Genomic DNA, 25298 nt, shown 5'->3' with positions numbered 1-25298 from the left:
TGGCAGGAGCAGGGACCAAGCAACGGAGCTCACCCCAACGCAGGGATTCGAACTGCCGACCTTCTGATCAGCAAGTCCTAGGCTCTTTGGTTTAACCCACAGCGCCACCCGCATTCCCAGAGAGCATAGATCAAAGGAATATGCCCAGGTCATGTGGGCAATGCACCCAGTGAATAAGAACACTTCCTGGAGTGTTAACTCTTAACTGTCCAGAACCATAACAAAAGAGAGAGAAAATGCAAGGAAGGGGGCAGGACTTGGTCTGGGTGCTCTGTCTTCCGAAAAGTTTTTGGTCGCATGCAGAAATCCATCATGATCTCAGGGTTCTTAGTAGTGGCCAACCTCCGTCTTATCAGATGGGCACCGTGAGACACTAATGTTTTCCTTCCCCAGTCTTTGTTGTGTAGATTGTCACTGCAGTAACATGCACACACTGTTCTCTGGGCCAAGGTTTATACTTTTTGGAAACCAGCAGTTCTGCCTCTACCTGGATCCTGCTGGTTTGTTTTGCTTGTTCCTTGTGTACTGAATAACACAGGCTATTTCACTGAAGTACCAAGACAATGAATGTAAATGCAAGCCCCAGTAAAAGGGAAATTGGGCAACAATGGAATGTATACACAAAGTCATCTTAATAATTTTCTCTCTGTGTCCAGTGATTGAGTATAATTGATAGCATTGTTTTGTCATTAATATAGAGTAGAGCAATTTCAGTCCTCGACTATTATTTTGCAGCAGCCTGATTCTCTCTTTTAGAGAATCTTATTTTGATTTTTGTGGAAATCGTTCCATTTGATTGTGTACTTGGGATGCTTTATTTATTGTTTATGACTATTTGTTATATTTGTAATTCTATGAGTTTTTTCATGTTGTGTGCTGCCTTGAGCATGGTTTGAACTATGGAAAGGCGACATACAAATAAAATTATATTTGTATGTAAGAGGCTAGGAGTGAAATTGCTAGTTTTAAGAGTGCCCCTGAGGAAGAACTCATTTCAAAAGGTAGTGCTTTTTTTCTGGGGGGGGCACAGGGGTACGCATACCCCTAAACATTTTGTGAACCTTTGTACTTTTGTCCCTTTACTGTATTTATTTTCCCCGATTTGAACTATAAAATGGTGATTTTCTTGAGTCAAAATGAGAGTACCTCTAAACATTTTTTAAGAGAAAAAAGCAATGCTGAAAGGCATTGGGCTTAATAAAGTTTTGTCGTCTAAATCTGCAATTCTCCTTCATCTTTTCCACAGCTGGGAGCTTACCACTTTTTCTAATGTACATTACACTTTTTTTAAAAAAAGGGGGGGTGGATTAGAAATTGGAGCAGTTTGCCAAATAGTTATAATTCCTCTTTCACACACACCCATGTGTGCTATCCTTTATGTGAGATGGGTTGCTTTAATATATTAAAATACTCGGTAATTCCAGTAGCGAGGCATTAACTTTTTGCTTGTTTGTTTTGGCAGATCGCCTTGGAAAGGTCTCCCAGAACTGACTAACGAAAATGGTCAGTACTGCCCTTTCAGCTGTGAAACACAGGCCTGGTCCATTGCTGTGATCCTTGAGGTTCTCTATGACTTGTAAACGTGTTTGCCTGCCTTGATGAAACTGCTAGCTTTGTCACGAATGCTGTAACCATGCATATCCTGCTTTTAGTAGTGGACTGTGCCCGTACTGGCCACACACTTGTTAGGAGCATTTGATGCCCATCCTTTGAGAATCACACCATGATATTTGTTTGATCGCGAGGACTAGGATCAGAAAAACTTAAAAGAATCATCACTTGAGAATAAAGTCAGATATGTTTAGATTAAAAGTATAACACATTCTACAGTAACAGGTTTCAAACTCGATATCTCTCTTTTCCTCAAGGTAACAAGCTAATCAAATGTTGATGTGTTATGTGCATACCTATAACATTCAACCAAAGCTGGTTTCACGTGGTTAATCGGTGCCCTGGATATAGTTTGCAGAGTCACCTTGAAGGGAGCTGGTTACCTCCTATGGCAGGCATAGGCAAATTCAGCCCTCCAGATGTTTTGGGACTACAATTCCCATCATCCCCGACCACTGGTCCTGTTAACTAGGGATCATGGGAGTTGTAGTCCCAAAACATCTGGAGGGCCAAGTTTGCCTATGCCTGTCCTATGATAAGGGTTGGTTTTCCTCGTTCTGGTAATTAAGTAAAAGTCTCAACACTGATTCCTGCTTTGCACCACGCAGCCATCATGTCAAGTAGCTGCATAGCAATTTTTAAATCTCATGTTGCAGAAGCTTCCTCCATGTGACAGGCTGCTTATCTAAAGCAACTTGCTACAGCCATAGGGAAAAAAATATCTTCTTTCACCCCAAATGCACATGATCTGGATCTCAGTAGCCTGTATTCAGCTGTGCCATTATATCAGTGCAATTAATTAATCAGCGAGAGACAGATTAGGCAAGGGTGTCCCCTTCTGTTGCAAAAAAAAAAAAGAAAATGGCTTAAAATATACTGTGGGGACAATTAAATTTCACCGCCTGTCTCTTTAATTTGTGCCTGTAATAGTAATACTTTATTGATTTCAGTGCTTTTTTTAACACTTATCCCCAAAGCAAATGCATAGTAGTTAGAGGTTTATCAGAGAACATGCTGGTCATAGAGGCAGCTTACTTGTATTCTCTGTTCTTAAAATCACACTCAGTGCAGACAAACAGGTTGGAGAAAATACTATGCCACAGCTATATTGTGATACATATCACTTTTTAAAAGCACAATATAGTTAATTTGTCTATATAGGTACTTTGATACTAAGAATAATTTAAGAAATCTGAATGGTTGATACTTGGACTACGGCTTCCATTTGGTCATAATTATGTCACTGAATTTCACCTAATATTTTTTGGTAGGATTTTTTTCATCAATAAACAAGTTCTAATGTTTATATTATTTTGACATTTCTAATCATTTACAGTTATAGTAATGGGTGGTTAATTAAAATATTATGTATCTGATTATTATTATTATTAAGACTCTTATCAAAAGGACTTTCTTAGCCTGGTATATATTTCCTCAATCTGTTGGGAAAATTTACTAGCCTTAACATATCTCTTGGCATTTAAAATAAATTTCATTAAAACAATTAAAGCTGCAATCCTATATTCATTTGCCTGGGAATCAATCCCTTTAAACTCAGCGAGGCCAAATTCTGAGTAGACTGCACTGTTTTGCTGCTAGAAAACAAGCTACTGAACCCAAAATCCATTTCCTTGGAAATTAGAGCCAATTAATATGACCAGGTTGTGATAAGTGTTACTGGAATTGCCACCTTGAAGAAATTTATGGATATTACATCTGCCCTTGTAATAGGCTCCACCTAGATTACCATTCAGCAGGCAATGAATCAATAATACTGACAGTTGTTAGAGACTCTCAGGCAATTAATATTGTCAGAAAAGCGAATTACCGTCATAGTGACATATTTCCAAGTTGTGCTATTTAGTATTGAAATCCCTTGGTGCTTGGAGTCAAAGTTGATATGAAAGTGGCAGCTCTCTTGCGTTTTTGCTTCCAGAATGCCACTATCTTTCAGGTGCAATTCAGTCACATACTTGCAAATTCACAGTGGTTTTGGCGCTTTTGCACAGCAAACCTTTCCCCCACCCCACCCCGAAAATACGGCTTATTGCAATAAGGAAAGAGATGGGGAAATGCACTGAAAGATATAGGATAACAGCTGCTTGATGCTACATCATATAACCTCACCAACAAATCGTTAGACATTGTATAACCTCCATGCAGATTGTGTGCAAACAGTTCTGGGTGAATGCTCAAAAGCAGGTTATCTGGAAGTGACCTGTATTGAGCCCTGTGCTGCCCTGACTGCATGGGAAGGCGGGTGTCTGATTTTTAATAGCAAAAGGTTTGTTCACGGCTTAAAATTCAGTTTGCCAAATTGCATTTGTTACTAAATAGATTTGCACATGGTTTGGGCATTTCGCAACATTGAACAGGAAGAGTGAGTTGTCAGTGTTTTCTGTTCTGTTGAAGCTTTTCTTAAGTTGCACTGCCCTGCCTGAAAACAACAGATATTTTCATGTTAATATATTTCTTATTTTGCAGTGATGTTAAAAATGCTTAAATACATTTCAGTTCTTCACCTGTACAAATAAATAGCATACCTTAAGATTTTTGAATTATGCTAACTGTTACCAAAAAAAATTAATGTTTTTAATGTCAATTGAAATGCCTTAATTGCGGGGGTGGGAACTAAGGATTATTTTTATTTTACCAACAGTGCTGTTGACCTAAATTTCACTGTGCAAACTTGGTTGGGAAGAAAGGACACTTTTGTATGAAAATCTCCATTCTGCTATTTAGCCAGTGAACTCAGGCATTCATGATATTTGTTTCTGTCAAGATGTAGAATAGAAAAATCTGCTGTGGAACTCATAGTTAGTATGTGCTTGGAGAACAATATTTAATAAAGATAAAGAGACTTAATTAGGAGATATTAGTATCTTATGCTACTGTGCATCTTAAAGCAGTATGCAGGTAACTCGCAACCTATGCAAGGGCTTGGCCGTGGGGTTCCACACATAAATGCAAAAAAGATGTAAAGCCAGGAACCCCCGGGACCGCCCCCCTCCCCAAGTTGGAGGGCTTCTTGCTTGGCTTTGGGGGGAAAGGCTGGAAGGGCTCTAGGACCTTGCCAGAGCCCTCGTGCCACCTTCCCAAAAGCTGGGTAAGCCTGCAGTTGTAGCTTTCATGGGAAGGTGGGAAATAAATAAATGGAGAATGGATTTCTTCTGCTCTCCATTTCCCACCCACAAATGCAAAGCTACGATTGTGTAAGTAAAATAAGCCTGTGAGTTACCTCTACACAATGCGAGTATAAAATGCCACTGAAGTTTACAGCTTGTTCTAGCAGACATTGCAAAGCCAACAGGTTAATGCCAACAACATACGATTAACAATACTTTCTGTCGGTAGACCGAAAAGGTAACTGCATATCTTCCACAGTCTTATCTTCTGCCATGCATCCTAGAATCAGTGTTTCATTCTCTTTCAAACAATAGAGCAAAAGCCATCTGGGTATCTCATCTGTACATGTTGCTGCTGCTGCTTAACTGAAATAGCGATGTAATTTTCATTTCAGAAGGTACTTACCAAACCTGAAAAACAATTTAAAAGGGAATCATAGTTAATGCTGCATGTCATATGATGAGAAGTGCAATTGTTGCACACGTGAGTCCTGTGTGTCTTGTCTGGTACAGTTATTTTTGTTACATGGATGATTATTTTCTGCAGTTATGTGAGTGACATACAATAAAAGTCTAACAAAGTTGCATGTCCCTTCATTTATTAATATATAATCATAACTGGTGGTCCTAGCAAGGGATCATGGTGGTCCAGTGAGAGTTGGAACCTTTTATTAGAAAACAAGAGCCAAATTTGGCATCTCTGGCCAACTGGTGTTCAAAAGAAAATGATGTTTCTGGGCAGGTCAAAAAGGAAATTGATGCTGGAGTGCCTTTTGCCTGTAGTCATTCCAGGAGTTTGCCCTGAACTCATTTTGCAGGAGTCAGGATGATAAGTAGTAAGTGCACACCTTCTCAAATCATGTATTTAGATGATGACCTTGGTTGGCAAGAATAAATTACTTTCAAGAGAAAGCCTAAGCACCATGAGTTTAAAGGGGCTTGTACTTTAGTAAGCACCTGAAATCCTGGAGAATCATTGCCTGTCAGTGTAGACAATACTGGGCCAATGAACCAATGGACTGACTCAGTCTAAGGCAGATTCCTTATAGTAGAAACTAGGGGCCAGTGCCAGCTCACCCATGAGGCAAGGTGAGGCAACTGCCTCAGGCGGCAGAATGCACAGGGGCAGCAGATTTGGCCTCCCACTGCTGCTGCAGTAATAACAATGACTGTGGTACACTCCTTTGAGGCCAGATCTGCCACGCCACCCCCCCCCCAATGCCACCTCTACAGTGGCCTTGCAACAAATAGGAAGTGTTGCTGGTCTCCCACCCCTAGAGAGGAAATGGCAGGGGCTGCCCTCAGGGGCAGACTTTGGTAATCTGACACCCTGAGCGTGATCAACATTTGGCACACCCAAATGGAGCTGCTCAACTGTGTAGCTTCTCAATTTTGTGCCCCCCTCAGCTCGGTGCCCTGTGCATGGGAGACAGTGTTCAGACCACCCTAAATCTGGCACTGCTGTGGTCTCCTGAACCTGCCCAGTGTGATTCAGAGTACCACCCTCCTGTGACAGCTTTTGATTCTCACTTAAAACATCAGGTAAGGTCGATTTGATTCCCCACATGTACACCTTCCCTGTGTATATTATTATTATTATTATTATTATTATTATTATTATTTATACCCCGCCCATCTGGCTGGGCTTCCCCAGCTACTCTGGGCAGCTTCCAACAAAACACTAAAATACAATAACCTATTAAACATTAAAAGCTTCCCTAAACAGGGCTGCCTTCAGATGTCTTCTAAAAGTTTGGTAGTTATTTTTCTCTGACATCTGGTGGGAGAGCGTTCCACAGGGCGGGTGCCCCTACCGAGAAGGCCCTCTGCCTGGTTCCCTGTAACTTGGCTTCTCGCAGCGAGGGAACCGCTAGAAGGCCCTCGGCGCTGGACCTCAGTGTCCGGGCAGAATGATGGAGGTGGAGACGCTCCTTCAGGTACACTGGACCAAGGCTGTTTAGGGCTTTAAAGGTCAGCACCAACACTTTGAATTGTGCTCAGAAACGTACTGGGAACCAGTGTAGGTCTTTCAAGACCGGTGTTATATGGTCTCGGCGGCCGCTCCCAGTCACCAGTCTATCTTCACTCAATCCTTTGTCCCTGGCAGGGAGGCACCATTTTGTGGTTTGCCTCTGGTGCCAAAATGTCTTCGGCAGGCCCTGCTCTGGGATGTACAAAGTAACTACCTAGAACTCAAGGATCTCAGGATTGTGAGTTTGAGCCCCACATTCGTCAAAAGATTCCTGCGTTGTAGGAGGTTGAACTAGATAACCCACAGGGCTCCTTCCAACTCTACAATTCTACGGTTTAATGGCGGCCTGAAACTGCATTATGCTGCTATATAATTTATCTGAATCCCTTGACATGTTGAGAGGGTGGTACTACTTCTGTCATAAGTGCGCCATCATTTTAGAGTACGGATTGCTTTCTTTAACAGTCTGTTAATGGATGCTTTTTGTCATGCAGTTGCATTATGTTTGTATAACATTTAGCGCATTCAAGGCTAAGCACCTGACCTGGGCCGTCTAAGCAGAACTGGAATGCAAGTAAGAAATAATGATTACCACTGGAAACTTAATCTCTTAAGGATCCTGCCAGTATTTGATTTGTGCTGGCATGGAAATGAAGCTCTAAGCCTATGATGTGTCAGAACATGTATTACAAGTATGTTCAGTTTTATGAAAAATTCCTTGCATCGCAAACATAGTCACACATCAGCCCCGGTGGGAAATCCTTAAGGAAGCAAACCATAATATACCACATCAGTACAGTGGTACCTCAGGTTACAGATGCTTCAGGTTACAGACTCCACTAACCCAGAAATAGTACCTCAGGTTAAGAACTTTGCTTCAGAATGAGAACAGAATTCACACGGCGGTGGCAGCGGGAGGCCCCATTAGCTAAAGTGGTACCTCGGGTTAAGAACAGTTTCAGATTAAGAACGGATCTCCAGAACGAATTAAGTTCTTAACCCGAGGGGCCACTGTACTTTAAATCATGATAAATATTTGTCCACTAGCACAGTGACAGCAGCAGTTCTTTTCTCAGCAATTTACATTGGTGCGCATTAGAAATCCATATTCTGTTAATGTTCCATGTCTCTCCACCAACATCATGACTCAAGGCTGAATGTGAAATTTGCTCAGTGTGCAATCTGTACCCTGCAACAGCAGAATATTTTACTCACTGTTAAGTTCAAGCACAGATTGTGTTTTTACATCTTGTTTCAAAGACAGCATCTCTGCCCCCCGCTTCCCCCAGAAGAGCATGCGAGTGGAAAGGGTTTCCTCTGGTAAACTAGATTCTAACGCACTGTCCCTTAGTGTAAAAAAGAAAAACCTTTAAAAACCTGGACGGAATTGAATAATGTGAAAGACAGATATAGATATATCTATCTGTAAGATTGATATATCTATATCTGATCACTGAAGATGCTTTTGAATTATGGTGCTGGAGGAGACTCTTGAGAGTCCCATGGACTGCAAGAAGATCAAACCTTTCCATTCTGAAGGAAATCAGCCCTGAGTGCTCACTGGAAGGACAGATCCTGAAGCTGAGGCGCCAATACTTTGGCCATCTCCTGAGAAGAGAAGACTCCCTGGAAAAGACCCTGATGTTGGGAAAGATGGAGGGCACAAGGAGAAGGGGACGACAGAGGACGAGATGGTTGGACAGTGTTCTCGAAGCTACCAGCATGAGTTTGACCAAACTGCGGGAGGCAGTGGAAGACAGGTGTGCCTGGCATGCTCTGGTCCATGGGGTCATGAAGAGTCGGACACGACTAAACGACTAAACAACAACAAATCTGTAAGATTACAATCCTGCCAGTTGTACACACTAAGGGCAATATTAAACTTGGTGGTAAAGGTAAAGGTACCCCTGCCCATACGGGCCAGTCGTGTCCGACTCTAGGGTTGTGCGCCCATCTCACTTAAGAGGCCGGGGGCCAGCACTGTCCGGAGACACTTCCGGGTCACGTGGCCAACGTGACGAAGCTGCTCTGGCGAGCCAGCACCAGCGCAGCACACGGAAACGCCGTTTACCTTCCCGCTATAATGCGGTACCTATTTATCTACTTGCACTTAAGTGTGCTTTCGAACTGCTAGGTGGGCAGGAGCTGGGACCGAAAGACGGGAGCTCACCCCGCCGCGGGGATTCGAACTGCCGACCATGCGATCGGCAAGTCCTAGGCGCTGAGGTTTTACCCACAGCGCCACCCGTGTCCCTAAACTTGGTGGTACTCTGCATTAATAGATGAACACATTGTGCAGAAGATACATCGCAGAAGCAATTTAAAATACCTAGGGAAACTAGGAAGGCCACCATATCTCCATCTCGACCATCTACAGCTAGCCAGTGTCTTGGAACAGAGTTTGAAGCATGTACATTTTGTTCCTGCGGGACAGATCAGCAGCGCTCATGATAATAAGTTGTTCACATGTAATGGCTGTTCCATTTGTGCCATTCATTAATTTGCCTTGAGGGTTATATATCCTAAAGACTCAGAAATTCAAGCGTCGCAAAGAATCCACCCGGCGTTTTCCGTGCCATGTGGTGGTGTGCCAAAAGCTGTTTGCTAATCTCCTTATACAGCATTTGTTTTTGCCTTCCCAACCCCCCCACCTGCAGTTCTCACGCCCCCAAATGCTCCCCAGAATGGTTATTAAAGCAAAACAAGTTAACGTCTCCACACAACCAGGTTGCCTGGCAAAAGGCTGCTGTTTCATTTGCAGTAAACGTAGTCTGGTGAGAGAGAGAGAGAGAGAGAGAGAGAGAGAGAGAGAGAGAGAGAATGAGAATATATGTATAAACGTTAAGGCCAGATTTACTTGTCAAAGAATGGTCACAGCGGGTTTAGAGTCTTAGATAATTTATTACGGTCAAAGACCAGCTCAAATAACATAACACAATAAAAACAGCGTTCATAAAGGTAAAATATACAATCGGAGCAGATTGCAGCAATAGCTCATGAGTTAAAATTGAGATATATACATAAACCCGTACAACTGAGATTTTGGCTACCATAAGAAAATTACCCTGAGGCACCCCAAAGGGCAACTTCAGCATTTCCCTAGTAAGCTATTTTATTCTAGAGCACCCTTTCCCAACCTGTGGGTCTCCAGTTGTTGTTGAACTACAACTCCCATCACCCCTAGCTAGCAAGGCCAGAGCTCGGGGAGGATGGGAGTTGTAGTCCAACAACATCTGGGGACCCACAGGTTGAGAACCGTTGTTCTAGAGGATGATACGTGCCTACAAATCTGGGCACAGAATCTGGCTACCAGCCAGGTCATCTTATGATCTTTGCCCAAGAGGAGAGAATTAAGTTTAGACTTGGGTCACAGTGGGTTCTTCACCCAAGGCAGGGATGGAAACCTCTAGATATTGCCACACTACAACACCAGACATTCCTGACTGGGGCTGCTGGAAGCTGGAGCCCAGCAACAGCCAGAACGCCACAGGTGTGACCTGATAAAATTGTTCATTTAAAAGAAAAAAGAAAATGCTAGAAAAGGACAGAACAACACAAGAATACTCTTCTAGTCCCACTTCTGGTCTGCTAGCAAGAGCATGCCAGCACCCTTTGATAAGACAGATGGAGTCCCTTCCATTCTCTCCTCATCCCACCCACAAGCTGTAGGATTGCAGCCTAAATAACTTTAAACTTCTCACATTTAACCTTTCCCTCTCTTACAATCCCTTATGTTTCCTTGGGCACACCACCACATCTTAGCATCCTGGTTCGGTGCTGTGACACCTGATATATGGCATGATCCGTCCCCTCCCCTTAGGACTTACTCCTTGGCTTCCCCTCTGAGTCCCTGGCTGGGTGCAGACGGTGAAGTTCCCAGCAGCTCACAATGGCCTCATTCAAAAGATCACACGTTAGTTGTCTGATGCAAGGACCACATTTTGTGCCAAGTACAGGGAGTTAAGATAAGGTCTGTACGTGCTGCCCTGTGGAACGCCCTCCCATCAGATGTCAAGGAAATAATCAATTATCTGACTTTTAGAAGACATCTGAAGGCAGCCCTGTTTAGGGAATTTTTAAATGTTTGATGTTTTATCATGTTTTGAATATTCTGTTGGGAGCTGCCCAGAGTGGCTGGGGAAACCAAGCCAGATGCGGGGTATAAATAAACTACTACTACTACTATTATTATTATTATTATTATTATTATTATTATATCTTTTACAACATTCCCCACAGGTGATGAAACCTTTGTTTTGGTTGACAGGTGGTTGGAGCATTTGCTGTGTAAGGTAAAGGTAAAGGGACCCCTGACCATTAGGTCCAGTCGCGGATGACTCGGGGGTTGCGGCACTCATTTTGCTTTACTAGCCGAGGGAGCCAGCGTATAGCTTCCAGCTCATGTGGCCGGCATGACTAAGCCGCTTCTGGTGAACCAGAGAAGTGCACGGAAACGCCGGAAGGTACTTGCACTTTGACACGTTTTCAAACTGCTAGGTTGGCAGGAGCAGGAACCAAGCAACTGGAGCTCACCCCGTTGCAAGGATTCAAACCGCCGACCTTCTGATCAGCAAGCCCTAGGCTCTGTGATTTAACCCACAGCACCACCCTCGTCCCGCCGGATAAATCTGAGGAGGAACCTGTTCAGACATCGCGAAGGAGTGTCAATATTGCAGAAATTGTGTCCTTTGTATTTATCCTTGCAACTGCAACGGATCAAGAATCCCACCCAAAGGAGTCCTTCATATTGACAACCAAGGACCCAACCACCAGCAACAGACCCTCCAAGTGTCCCTATTTTCCAGGGACAGTCCCGGATTTACAGAACCCATCCCAGTTTCTGATTTGATCCTGGAATGTTCCACTTTTCCTTAGGACTTTTAAAATGTTGGAGGGTATGGAGTTATGCAACCCCTGAGCCAAAGAAATAAGTAACTATACCACCTTTAGAAGACATCTGAAGGCAGGCCTGTACAGGGAAGTTTTGTAATGTTTAGCGTTTTATTGTGTTTTTATATTTGTTGGAAGCCACTCAGAGTGGCTGGGGCAACCCAGTCAGATGGGTAGGGTATAAAGAAAATGGTGGTTGTTGTTGAATAGGATGTCCCTATTTTCACTGGAAACATGTTGGAGGGTCTGCTGTAATGGACACTCACTGCAATCATGGTATATTCCTTACTATAAGCGATGAGCTGTATGTTCTATGGAAGCCCCACCCTATAAATACAGCTCAGGAGATGCATCTTAAGGCTAGCAATGGCTGTGGAACTCCTTAAACATGAGGGCCACATTCCCATCATGTCAACCTTCAGGTAGCGGGGGCACATGTCAGTAGTGGATAAGACCAGAGGCAATAGTAGGAGGGGTACCGTATTTTTCGCTCTATAAGACACACCAGACCATAAGACGCACATAGTTTTTGGAGGAGGAAAACAAGAAAAAAAATATTCTGAATCTCAGAAGCCAAAACAACAAGAGGGATCACTGCGCAGTGAAAGCAGCGATCCCCCTTGCTGTTCTGGCTTCTGGGATAGCTGCGCAGACTGCATTCACTCCATAAGACGCACACACATATCCCCTTACTTTTTAGGAGGGAAAAAGTGAGTCTTATAGAGCAAAAAATACGGTAATTAATGTAGCGGCAGAGGCAGGGGTCTGCCAAGGAGGCAGCAGATTCAGCCTCCAAGGTGCATGTTACAGCCATCACTGACCCAGTAGTAGCAGCAGCAGCAGGCAATGCATTCCTTGGAGGCCAGATCTGCTGCCCCTATGGATCCTGCTGCCTGAGGCAGTCACCTCACCTTGCCTCATGGGTGGGCCGGCCCTGGTGTGGCTGTTGATTTTGAAATCACCACTTCCCCTGGGTCCATGACATAAGTTCCACCTTTAGGAATAGGGATCTGTCTGCTTTTGTTTTTAAATATAGGAGGAGGGTGTGGGGAGAGGCTCGTGTAGCCTGCCCTAAGCCACTGTAATAGAGGAGGCTATAATGCAGAAATAAAATACAACTGGAGAACATAAAGGCAGCTTATTAATTACTGATGAACCCAAGAAAGGCATTATAAATCATTGCCTGGATGCTGCATAAAACGCATCCTGTAAATAATCCCATTCAAATAAACTTGGTTTGTTTCTCTCAGGACTACCATTTTGCATGACATATGCTTTCAAAGGTTGTCCCTTAGCCAAAGCAATTATTTAGTAAAATGCTGAAAGCCACAGAGATGCTAGCAAATTGAAAGCCTGTGGATTCATTCCGAAAGCTTTTATGGCCCATTAATGCACCATTCTCTTCAGTATTGATCCTTCCCCTTCCCAGTAGCTATTCAGAGTGTATGGCTTGTTATTTTAAAAAATCAGGATGATATTCAACTAAGCTCTACTCATGGTAGACCTCATACCTGCCAACATTCCTCTGATGAAAAGAAGGATCTCCTATTCCACCACCATCACCATCATCATCATCATTATATTTATACCCTGCCTATCTGACTAGGTTGACCCAGCCACTCTGGACGGCTTCCAACATATACAAAAACATAATAAAACATTTTTTAAAAGTCCCTCTGCTGGACTGCACTCTGTGACAGTTGCCATTATTATTATTATTATTATTATTATTATTATTATTATTATTATTATTTATTATTATTATTATTATCATTGAATTTAAAGCAGAGACCCTTCAAAAACCACAGGGGGGTGAAGCCTGTGAGCCTGGGATTCGGCGGGCACCTTTTGCGCCCCCCCCAATTCGCGGGGAACCTCGACTACGGGTTCAGGAGCGAAGCGGGCAAGCGGCGCGGTGCTGGGAATCGACTGCTTCTCCCCCGGAGTGAAGCCGCACAGCCGTTGCCGGAGAGCGCTGACTTCTTCTTGTGACAATTCGACCATAAAAGCAACTACCCGTGAGTAGGGGAAATTTGGAAGTATAAGAGAGACCTAATTTGACACCGAAGCGGGGAAGGTCTAAACAAGAAGTCCGCCTTCCACTTTTGTAAATAGATCAAAGCAAAGAGAATACAAGCTAAAGCCTGGGAAAATTGACTGGAAAGGACTAAATTTCTAATACAAAAGTATCGTACCCCCCCCCCCCAAGGAAGCAGGAGAAGGAGGGGGGAAGTTTTGGACTGTATATACCTGTAAGAGAGAAGGAAAGAACTTAAAATCCATCGCTCAAAACTTGGGAACGGGCTGCCAATGGACAAAGACTGCCGTGCTTTGAACTGCGTATTAACTGGGAACAGACGACCTGCTACAAACCACAAAATACATATTCAAAATAAAAACAACAACAACCCAATAACCCCCCCCCCTCAAAAAAAAAACATTTTAAAAGGGCTTGATGCTATATGGCAGGGCTGGGGAACCTATGGACCAGAGCGCCCATTGTCTCTGACCACTGGTCATGCTGGCTGGTGCTGATGGGAGTTTTAATCTGGTCTACAGATTCCCAAACCCTAGCCTATGGAACGTTGTGCTTTTTGGTAGGTATTTTTCATTTATTCATCCATCCATCCATCCATCCATCCATCCATCCATCCATCACATGTGAGTACTTAGCACATTTGCCATAACAACACTTATCCCCTGTATACAAATAAGAAGACATCAGAGCATCCAATGTAATTAAAATTGTTTATCAACTTAAGCTCACATTTTCTAAAAATCCTGCATAAACATTTAAATAATTAATTTTGTTTTCTGGCTTCTTTGAATGCTTTCTGCATTGAAACAAAGTTAATCACAGTGATTTTCTTTTAAGACATAAAGCAGTATTTAAAATTCAGATGCAACATAAGAATCCAGGAAACTAAAAACATTTTTTATAAAAAAAAACCACAGGAATAAACTTCATGTGAAATTACAGAGATATTTATGAGCTTGTCTCTGTCAGAACAAATTACAATATCTCATTTAGATGCACTCTCTGCTCACAGAAGAGATGCAAATTTAAATGTATTAAGGCTGATTATCTTCATAGCATAACTGCAGCTGCAGCACCAAAAAGTAAAGCCTGCTCTCAATCATCACTCTTCATAGATGCATAAACAGAACACACTAAAATGTTAAGTTTCTAAATATAGGAAGCATGGGAAATGGAATGACACTGCACAGACAAGCTATACATTTCTAAACTCCTCCTGAATCACAATGGCTTCTCCTTAGTCAAAAAGGTAGGCTTCTTTAATGAAATATATTACATTTATTTGCCAGGGTTCACACCTTGAATTAGAAAACAGCATACTTTAAATTTAACACGCTGAAATATGGCAGCAATTTCTGAATTCAATACATTCTGAAACTAAATAGAGCTTTCCATGCAAATGTAAACAAATGGTCCCTTAAGCTAGTAGTGGGTCTGTATTTAGCCTGGTGTCAGATGGGGCCTTGCCCCATTACAGAACCATTCTGGGGCTTGTCCACACTAAAATTTACTCTGTGGACAAGTAAACTATTTGCAGCTGATTGCATTCCCATTTAATTTACATAGTCCACATAACACTCTATCCACAAACACCAAGATCAATGCTTTCCTCCCTATAAATTTGGGTTTTCCCAATATGGGGGTAGATTTGATAAACTGGGGGGAATCATATTCCAAACCACTCCACTTCGGGTTGCAGATTATCTGTTTCATCGTTTTGGGGGGAGAGTGGATCAGTTTTCACTTTCTGCTCCCCCCACCCTTTCCATTCCCACTACCTTTCCAGCTGTGCTCATAACTAATTCCAGTGTGCTCATGAATAGAGGATTTCCGCCCCCCTTCTGATCCTTCAGAGTTGCACAAAACTGGAAAAACCACACAAGCAAAGCACATTAATAATTTCTCTTCTGGATATATAAGGCAACAATCTGAAACATGTGTGCTGAGAATTTAGAATTCCTTTTCATTCTTCCCCAGCATGCTAGCAAGGGCGAGTTGGGAGCTTATATTCATTGGATCGCTCAGATTTGCACAAAACTAGAAAACTGCACAAGGAAGTTTACAATTGCCTGTCTGTGTGCTTTTGCACATTTCTTGGGCAGGGAGAAGAAGAAGAAGAAGAAGAAGAAGAAGAAGAAGAAGAAGAAGAAGAAGAAGAAGAAGAAGAAGGGCCCTGGAGTTCAACTTCAGTTTTTGTGACCTCTCAGCATTTCTCTCTAGTGTATATTCTGAGCCCAGAAAAAATATCTGTAATTACTTAAGTAGATTTGCTCTCTTAGGAACATAATAAATCTGCATTTTGCTGTACGTTATAAAATACAATGATAACCTATTTAGCACACAGCTTTCTTCTACAGCTATGGAGAGAGAGCAAACGCAGTACTTTAAGAAGAATTGATACAACAAATCCCTCTGGCTGGAATATTCCGTTTCCAGTCACAGAATTCTCTCTTATGCTTGCAGAAAATATTTTAAAGAGAATGTTGGGAATCTACTTCTCTCTATCTCTGGATTTAATAACTCTAAGGCTGCCCTAGAGAGCAGAGAAGGAGCAAAAAAGCCTGTTAGTTACTAAGCAGATAGGTACTGTAGCACCAAAAGTGTGATCTGAATAAACCAGCCTTCTTGATGATAAAGTGTAACCTTTTGAATAAAATGCTGTTCTGCCTTCGTGTTGTCAAATGCCCAGCTTCCAAATGCGACTCTAAGTAGGGTGTCAGAAGCAGGCCATCACTAAATCACACTGTGCTGGTTGGAGTTAACTTTTTATTAGCAAAAACACGACTGGCCCAGGCTTGGTGGAGTGCCAGGCCTAATGAGCGCAGCAAATCATCTCCAGGAAGTCTTGCCCCATGAAGCAATTGCTGAGGCTGAAGGTTCCTGCCCCACCACAGCTGCCTAGGTCCCCTCATCTCTAGGGTTTTTTCCAAACAATCAGAGTCTATTCCTGCCTGTCCATCTTTGCTCCTTCCGCCTCCTGCCTCTTCTGGGTCTGGGAGACCGGAGGGGAGGAGAGCTTGTCCCTGCAGGAGGACGAGGCACTCGTGACTTCACAAACCTGATTCAACTCAGCCTCTCGACCGCCCTCCTCTCACCCTCCTGCCTCAGCAATATTTCGTTTCATGGGACTCAGCTGCATTCTCCACTGGAAAAAAATGGCCGCACTTAATAGAGAACACTAATTTGGCTCTTCTCCCATCTTGTGGACAGGCCAGATTCCCATTTGTTTCCACTAAAATTAGGTCATTGTCATGCCACAAACATCCTGTTTTGGACTTTACAAAGAATTCCTCTAATTCGGAGGAGCCAGCAGTTTCTTTTATTTGTTCTGCTGGTGACCGAACATTGTCTGCCAGGAGTAGGCAACGAAGTGTCTTCCAGATGTTTTGGACTTCATCACCCTCTACCATTAGCCATGCTGGCCGCAGCTGATGGAAGTTGTAGCCCCAAACATCTGGAAAACATCACATTAGCTTGCCTCGCTGTAAGCTATTCTTTAGGGGAGAGCAGCCTATGAATAAATAAACCTGCATGGCTTTTACAGAGGATTGCTTCTGCATATTGGCATGGGAGGGGGGATGTAGTTGCCTGTGATGCGCAGAAACCAAAGAACAGCCATCCTTTGTCTTCTCAAGCATTTTTGTCTGCTGTGTTTCTAACGGCAAGAAGTATTAAATGAACCCTTAATAAGTATTAAATGACACTTTTATGCCATCTAATTCCTTAGTAATTTTTACATTAATACTGACTATCATAGGTAACGAAGCGGCTCTGTGCCTCATAAATTTGTAATCACTCTATTAATATTTTACATTTATTTCCTCTTCAGTGCCAAATTAGCCCAGAGGTACTTTAAATTATGTGTCTGGGAATTAAGTAATTGGTGAATAAAACGAGCCAACCTCTCAGGAAGAGGGCAACATTTAGACTGTGGCAGCAGTGCGTAGCCCACTTTTTAGGCAGCTTCAATCAGCTGAATATATTGTACAAAATAACGCAGGCGTTTCATATTTACACACCGTAACTTCGTTAGGAATGGGGTGGCTAAGTGCCTGTGCCTTAAGCCTAGGACCAGTGCTATTTTTCTAGAAAAAGAGGTGCCGGAACTCATCATGAATGCCTCCCTTGTTCTCTTATAATAGCAGTGGCACCCACCTGAGGGGTGCCAGAACTGAGTTCCAGCAAGTTCCGGCTGGGAAAATGAAATAAACTCAGAGTGGATTTCATGTTCTTTATTCAGCTCATAGTGGTGAGGAGGGATGGAAGTTCCCCCAGAATCTGCCTTATATACATTATTTACATAATGGGCCCCACATGGTTGGCTAATTCTGGGATTCTCCTGTAGGCCAATCAGGTTGCAGATTCCCTTCCACCTGGAGATGGATTGGGTGGCTCCTGTGGCCAATCAGACTGCTGCATTCTGGATCCTATTGTTCTAGGACCAATCAGACTGCTGCATTCTGAATCCTATTGTTCTAGGGCCAATCAGACTGCTGCCTTTTGGATCCTATTCAACTCAGTACATAACAGAAAAGAAAGCCCTGCCTTAGACATTATGGCTTGCTGGTTGGGTCTTAGCAGGGCAGGGATGGGGAACCTGTGGCCTTCCAGATGTTTCTGGAACAGTTAGCAACAGATTTATGACTAAGGTTCCCACCTTCATTCTGGCAAAATACAGGACGGGGGGAGGGGGCGCGATATTTTTTCCCCATCTGGTGCTTCAATGACTTCAAAGCAAACCATTACAATCTGTTGCGACCTAACAAGATGGCCCCTTTGGAATTTGTCACACACACACATACACGAACACATGAATTTGTAAATATGTCTGTACTTGGCTACCCAGAGCTTAAATGCATGGCCTTTCCCGCACCCGTTCAAACACATGCATTTGGAAAAGATCCCCAACTCGGCTGAGAGAGAGAGAGAAGGCATGAAATATAGGACAAAACTGTATCATCACAGGACATAGCATTTTACATTGAAATATGGGACAATCCTGTATTATACAGGACAAGTAGCAACCCTATGACTGAACAGATATCCATGTGATCGTGGAACTGACCAGAAGGACTGCTTCCTGCATTCCTAAACTGGTGTATGACATGACAGTTTTCCTCACGGAACACATGGCAAGCTGTGCGTTGTTGTTTTTAGTGGGGCTGTCACACCAGGACTGAGGCACCGAGAGACAGGATTTGAAAACCTGCCACATACACCACAATCCCAGTCCTGATCAGCTCCTCCATTTCCCCTCAGCTGCTTATTTTTGTTAGGGCTCAAATCAGCTGGCACACCATACATTTAAAGCAGAAGCTTTCCAAAAATGGAGACCGGTTTTATTTAAGGGGAGTTGCTTTCCTCGCTCACTAGGCCTCTGAGCTGCCAGGGAGCTCAGCGCATTTAGCAATACTACCTGGTTTGTTTTTATGTGAATTGCAGCACATTTCTTCCCTTAGGCAAGTTTGTGGAAGGAGTGGCAACAGCTTTGAGCAGCTCACAGGCAAAACAGGAGCAATTAAACAAAAGGAATGTTTATTCAGGCAAACATAAAAAGTGTCAACTCTCGGATCCTCTAAATGGTAAACAAGAATCAGGATGCACGATCCCATCGACTCTCCCACTCAAAACCATTAAATTAATTCATCAGTGGAATGTCCCACTGAAAATCATGTGAGCTGGCCCAGGATTCATTTAAAACAAAACATTAGAGCTACAGTATTTATCAGGGTTATAATGCACAAAGCAGACCTGTCTACTAGCCTGGCAGCATTCGCTACAAGAATGTTGTGTCCAATTAAATAGTTAGTGAACAATGACCATGTATGAGACAGAAGTCTCTCATAAACAAAAGGATTACTCTGACGATAGTAGTGTGCCATAACAACTCCATGTGGAGGTGAAACTAGACTGTGTTAAGTACTCAGAAACAATGGGTATCTGCCAAAGGCCTTAACTTTTCCCTAGGAAGATTTTCATTTGAAGACTTTCTTGTTCAAGGATTTCAGTGTCCTATGTATGTCATTGCAAGAATTCAGGCTTAGACTTTGAATGAGCCTATTGGCAGCCCATACTCCCTTCATGGAGGGAACAAACAAACCAGGAAGTATTCCATTGAAATAGTTCCCCGTGGATTAGTTTCAGTAGGCTGTTGATTGATTATTTAATTTCTATACCGTTTAATATATTTAAAAATATCTCCAAGCAGTGTACAAAAAACAGACAACCGAAACAAAATATTACAAAAATACACAGCCACATATAAAAATATCACCTTAATACTAAGTAACTGGTATATAATATCAAACAGTATCAATTCATTTTCCTTCTGACACAGTCTCCCTCTCAGACCCCGGGTTCTCACCCCAGGTCCAAACAAACTCTCAGCTCACCCATAGAAGTATCACAACGAGAAGAGTTCCTGGAAACAGCAAACATCACCCAAGAGTCTGTCTCTCTCGCTCTCTTTTTTTCTTTCTCTTGGATGATACTGTGGGATGTAACATCACCAAAGCAGTCAAATACATTTCCTGTTTTCCCAGAGTGGACACACAGGGGAATGTTGCTCCAGCCAGGAGGACTTCCTGTCACACCTGGTCTGAAGCATCCTCCACCTGCATGTGACCAGGTAGATGGGCGTGACTGTGGCAGACCCTATAAAGAGACCAGTCATGCAGCCATATTCCTTTTGACTTTCTTGATCCCATCTCTTCTCGATGCCTTTGCTGTGCTGGCTCTCAGCCAGCAGCACATGCACTCATCCCACACTTTTCTCTGTAACTGTAACTACAACCTAATGCCTACCTTCAGGACCATACTGTGTCATTATTGTTTCTAAGAGGGAACTAAAGGGGATTTAAAGGGACGTGGGTGGCGCTGTGGGTTAAACCACTGAGCCTTGGGCTTGCCGATCAGAAGGTCGGTGGTTCGAACCCCGTCGACAGGGTGAGCTCCCATTGCTTGGTCCCTGCTCCTGCCAACCTAGTAGTTTGAAAGCACGTCAAAGTGCAAGTAGATAAATAGGTACCGCTCCGGCGGGAAGGTAAACAGCATTTCCGTGTGCTGCTCTGGTTCGCCAGAAGTGGCTTAGTCATGATGGCCACATGACCCAGAAGATGTACGCCAGCTCCCTCGGCCAGTAAAGCGAGATGAGCGCCGCAACCCCAGAGTCGGTCACAACTGGACCTAATGGTCAGGGGTCCCTTTACCTTTAAAGGGGATTGACCAGGAACAAGCCAGACTGGATTGCTTAACTCAAATGGATCTAATGAATCCATCAACTAGCTTCCTGCAATGTACAAGGGAATGTGCTCTGCTACTAGCTCACTAGTGTGAGTGGGGAAGGATAATGTTTAATCAATATAGCCTCTCCTACTATCCACAACATTCCCACAGATACTTCCTCAGCCTGCCCACAACTGTGACCCATTCAGCTGCACTCTCCACATCCATGTCTAGGTACTGCAGGTTTGTTGTGTTTCCCTGGGGGTCCAAAGAATGGGAAGAGGGGGGCCCTCCACTCACAGCTCTTTCTTCACCTTCTTTCCTCTCCTCCTCCTCTGGCTTCTTTAAGTCCAAAGGGTGGTTCCATTGGGGTTTTATGGCAAAACTCTCTTTTTTTATTTATGCATCATGCTTTACCAGCTCTCGGTTCTATTGAAATTAGTCACATTTTTATGCTGTCGAAATGGCTTGTGTTTTAATCGTATTATATAACCTGTCCTGGTATTGTATGGTGAAGGATGGACTAAAAAGCACCCTTAATTATTATTATTTTAAAAATACAATTCATCTGACCTGGGAAATGATGGCTAACAGCTTCAGAGTAAGCCAGGTTGCTAAGCCAGCTTCAAACTAGGCTGCAATTTCTTTCACCATCTAATTCCTACACCTTCCAGCTAAATGTGTAAAACAGGCCTCAAAGAGGGAGCTGGTTCACAAGGGATCTGTTCCTTTTCTACACAGGTCACCAGGGAGCCAACTAGGCTCCCATCATGGATATGCCCTAGGCTGACTAAGAGCAGCTGGGATGGGGAGCTTTATCCAAATCCCCCTCCTCTAGTTACTCCCAAAACAAGAGATAATAAATCTGATCATGGATCACCAACGTCTTATCTAATTTGGCACTTAGACTGGGAAAGACAAAGGTCAAAATATCATTAGCTATGAACTTTACATGATAGCCTTGGTCAAACTGACTATTGGTCAAACCAACTAAACAGAACTATTCCGCCTGGCTTTCAATTTGAACTTAGCCTGATCTTTTATTCCCCTTCCCTCCCCTTTTTATGAAGATTACCCGCTCTGGGATCCCACAGCTAATTCTCCCCTGGTCTCCTCGCTGGCCCAAATAAGACTAACTTAGCCAGCTAGCCCTGGTGATCATCTAATGTTTATTAGATGGATTTCCCCCCTAAATTGATTTTTGATTTTTGATTTTATTGTTATTCACATTTCATACCGTATTTTATGCTGTTTTTTTGGAGTATCAATTAAGTGTTTTAAATTTGTTGTTAGCCGCCCTGAGCCCGGTTTTCTGAACCAGGAAGGGCGGGGTATAAATAAAAATTTATTATATTATTTATTATTATTCTAAGCCTAAACTACTTAAACTGGAATCCTGTGTCCAATTCTAGGCAGCACAATTTTAAAAGGATGTTGACATGCTGGAGCATGTACAGAGAAGAGCAACCAAGATGATTCAGGGGTCTGGAAACCAAGCCTTATGAAGAACTGTTGAAGGAGCTGGGTATGTTTAGCTTGGGAAAGAGGAGACTGAGAGGAGATCATAGAATCATAGAATCATAGAATTGGAAGAGACCACAAGGGCCATCGAGTCCAACCCCCTGCCAAGCAGGAAACACCATCAGAGCACTCCTGACATATGGTTGTCAAGCCTCTGCTTAAAGACCTCCAAAGAAGGAGACTCCACCACACTCCTTGGCAGCAAATTTCACTGTCGAACAGCTCTTACTGTCAGGAAGTTCTTCCTAATGTTTAGGTGCAATCTTCTTTCTTGTAGTTTGGATCCATTGCTCCGTGTCCGCTTCTCTGGAGCAGCAGAAAACAACCTTTCTCCCTCCTCCTTTTATATATGTGAACATGGCTATCATATCACCCCTTAACCTCCTCTTCTCCAGGCTAAACATGCCCAGCTCCCTTAGCCGTTCCTCATAAGGCATCGTTTCCAGGCCTTTGACCATTTTGGTTGCCCTCCTCTGGACACGTTCCAGTTTGTCAGTGTCCTTCTTGAACTGTGGTGCCCGGAACTGGCCACAGTACTCCAGGTGAGGTCTGACCAGAGCAGAATACAGTGGCACTATTACTTCCCTTGATCTAGATGCTATACTCCTATTGATGCAGCCCAGAATTGCATTGGCTTTTTTAGCTGCCGCGTCACACTGTTGGCTCATGTCAAGTTTGTGGTCAACCAAGACTCCTAGATCCTTTTCACATGTACTGCTCTCAAGCCAGGTGTCACCCATCTTGTATTTGTGCCTCTCAGTTTTTTTGCCCAAGTGCAATACTTTACATTTCTCCCTGTTAAAATTCATCTTGTTTGTTTTGGCCCAGTTCTCTAATCTGTCAAGGTCGTTTTGAAGTGTGATCCTGTCTCTGGGGTGTTAGCCACCCCTCCCAGTTTGGTGTCATCAGCAAATTTGATCAGGATGCCCTTGAGTCCATCATCCAAGTCGTTGATAAAGATGTTGAATAAGACCGGGCCCAAGACAGAACCCTGTGGCACCCCACTAGTCACTCTTCTCCAGGATGAAGAGGAACCATTGATGAGCACCCTTTGGGTTTGGTCAGTCAGCCAGTTACAAATCCACTGAGTGGTAACATAGTCAAGACCGCATTTTACCAGCTTCTTTACAAGATGTGATAGCCATCTTCAAATATCTCAAGGGCTTTCACATGGAAGAGGAAACAAGCTTGTTTTCTCCTGCTCTGGAGGATAGGACTTGAACCAATGGCTTCAAGTTACCCCCCCCCCCCAAAAAAAGGAGATTCTGACTTAACATCAGGAAGCACTTTGTGGAATGGATTCACGTGGAAGGTGATGGACTCTCCTTCCTTGGAGGTTTTTGGATGGCCATCTGTCATGGATGCTTTAGTTGAGAGTCCTGCATTGCAGAGGGTTAGACTAGAGGACCCTCGGCATCCCTTCCAACTCTACCATTCTATGATTCTGCTTCATGGAGTCACTGTGAAGATATAGTGTGATAACCCCAGGATTGCCGCCCCACTCCAAACACAGTAAAGGGAGAATAAAATGTGAATGTCATAAGTAAATGCCAGCAAGGAAGTACACTTGAGAGGATGTTCGTTTCATAGATTAAAGAGGTGTGTGGTATCAGATCACTTTTCCCTTTTCTTTTTTTTTACTGTGAGCTATTAATGAACCACCTTTTAACCTTCTTTTGATAACCTACTTATCCAGCTCTTCTAGTGCCTCATAATATAGTGCATTTTACAGCTAATCAATATTTTCCATTGCTCTTCTTTGAAACCTTTGCCATTTTCCCCCAATATCTTTCCAGGAACATGTTCAGAAGACATGGGGTGAGAATAATCACTTCCCAGTATCTTAAAAGGGCTTAGGGTAGCTATATTTTGCTAGACAACTGCCCATACTTGTATCTATGCCAAATAACAATTTGTGCATCCCTTGAACTGGAATCTAGTCACCGCATGCTGCAATAAATCTGTTAGCCTTGAAGGAGCCTACAGTGGTACCTCGGGTTAAGTACTTAATTCGTTTTGGAGGTCCGTTCTTAACCTGAAATTGTTCTTAACCTGAAGCACCACTTTAGCTGATGGGGCTTCCTGCTGCTGCTGCCGTGCCGCTGCTGTGTGATTTCTGTTCTCATCCTGAAGCAAAGTTCTTAACCCAAGGTACCACTGTACAGCATTCTTTCTTGTTTACATTAGTTAACAGTCATTTACAACTTCATAACTTTTAGCATCCCATTCATCTATGCCAGGGGTGGCAAACCACCTTCGTGGGGGGGACCCAAGAAGGGTTCTATGCATAGACAACTCTTCATCTTCCATTTAGGCAAGCAAGAGGCATTATCACACTTCCATGAGGAATAGGCTGGTGGCTTCCCTATCCCAGCCCCTCCAAGTGCCCCTATTTTCCAGGGACGTTCCTGATTTCGATAAGCCGTCCAGTTTCTGATTTGATCGCGGAATGTCCCACTTTTCCTTGAGATGTTCCTATTTTCATTGGAGAAATGTTGGAGGGTATGGAGTTATCTGACACACCCCCAAGCCATCTGAAGGCAATCCTGTATCAGGTAGGGTTTTTTTAAAAAAATGTTTAATTATTATATATGTCGGAAGCTGCCTAGAGTGGCTGGGGCAACCCAGTAAGATGCGTGGGGTATAAATAGTTAAATTATCATTATGGAATGTGACGTCGCTATTTTCATTGGAGAAATATTGGAGGGTATTCTATCCCTTCCCCTTTGTGCTTATGCGCTGGCCTGGCGCCAATGCTTAAATCGGCTGCTCAGCACCACTACAGGGAAGTAGGGTTGCAATTCACTGATAAGTGCAGAACGGGGAGCATCTACGAGAGCTTGCCCAGGCCCTGCCCCCAAATCTGGATGGGAAATCCAAGGTGGACAAAATAACTGTAATAGAGAAACTTTGTGTA

General features: G+C 43.3%; 1 protein-coding gene across 18 annotated transcripts in view; it reads left to right on the top strand.

The window, feature by feature from the left end:
* Window positions 1-5321, top strand: part of AGL (amylo-alpha-1,6-glucosidase and 4-alpha-glucanotransferase) — a 47589-nt gene extending 42268 nt beyond the window's left edge. For 4 of the 18 annotated variants that reach the window (XM_083743168.1, XM_083743172.1, XM_083743169.1 and 1 more), the window contains exons 34-35: window positions 1463-1584; window positions 2126-5321. In XM_083743168.1, coding sequence (XP_083599294.1) covers window positions 1463-1580 — 118 coding nt within the window. In that variant the 3' untranslated portion in view covers window positions 1581-1584; window positions 2126-5321. Of the gene's footprint in view, window positions 1-1462 lie in introns of all 18 variants that reach the window. The other 14 variants (XM_083743171.1, XM_083743170.1, XM_083743167.1 and 11 more) reach the window with 6 other exon arrangements.
* The last annotated feature ends 19977 nt before the right edge of the window (window positions 5322-25298 follow it).

This window comes from Podarcis gaigeae, assembly GCF_964106915.1.
Source record: "Podarcis gaigeae genome assembly, chromosome: 6".
Taxonomy (NCBI): Eukaryota; Metazoa; Chordata; class Lepidosauria; order Squamata; family Lacertidae; genus Podarcis; species Podarcis gaigeae.
Note: the sequence above shows the minus strand (reverse complement) of the source record. Positions and strands in the feature narration are given on the sequence as shown.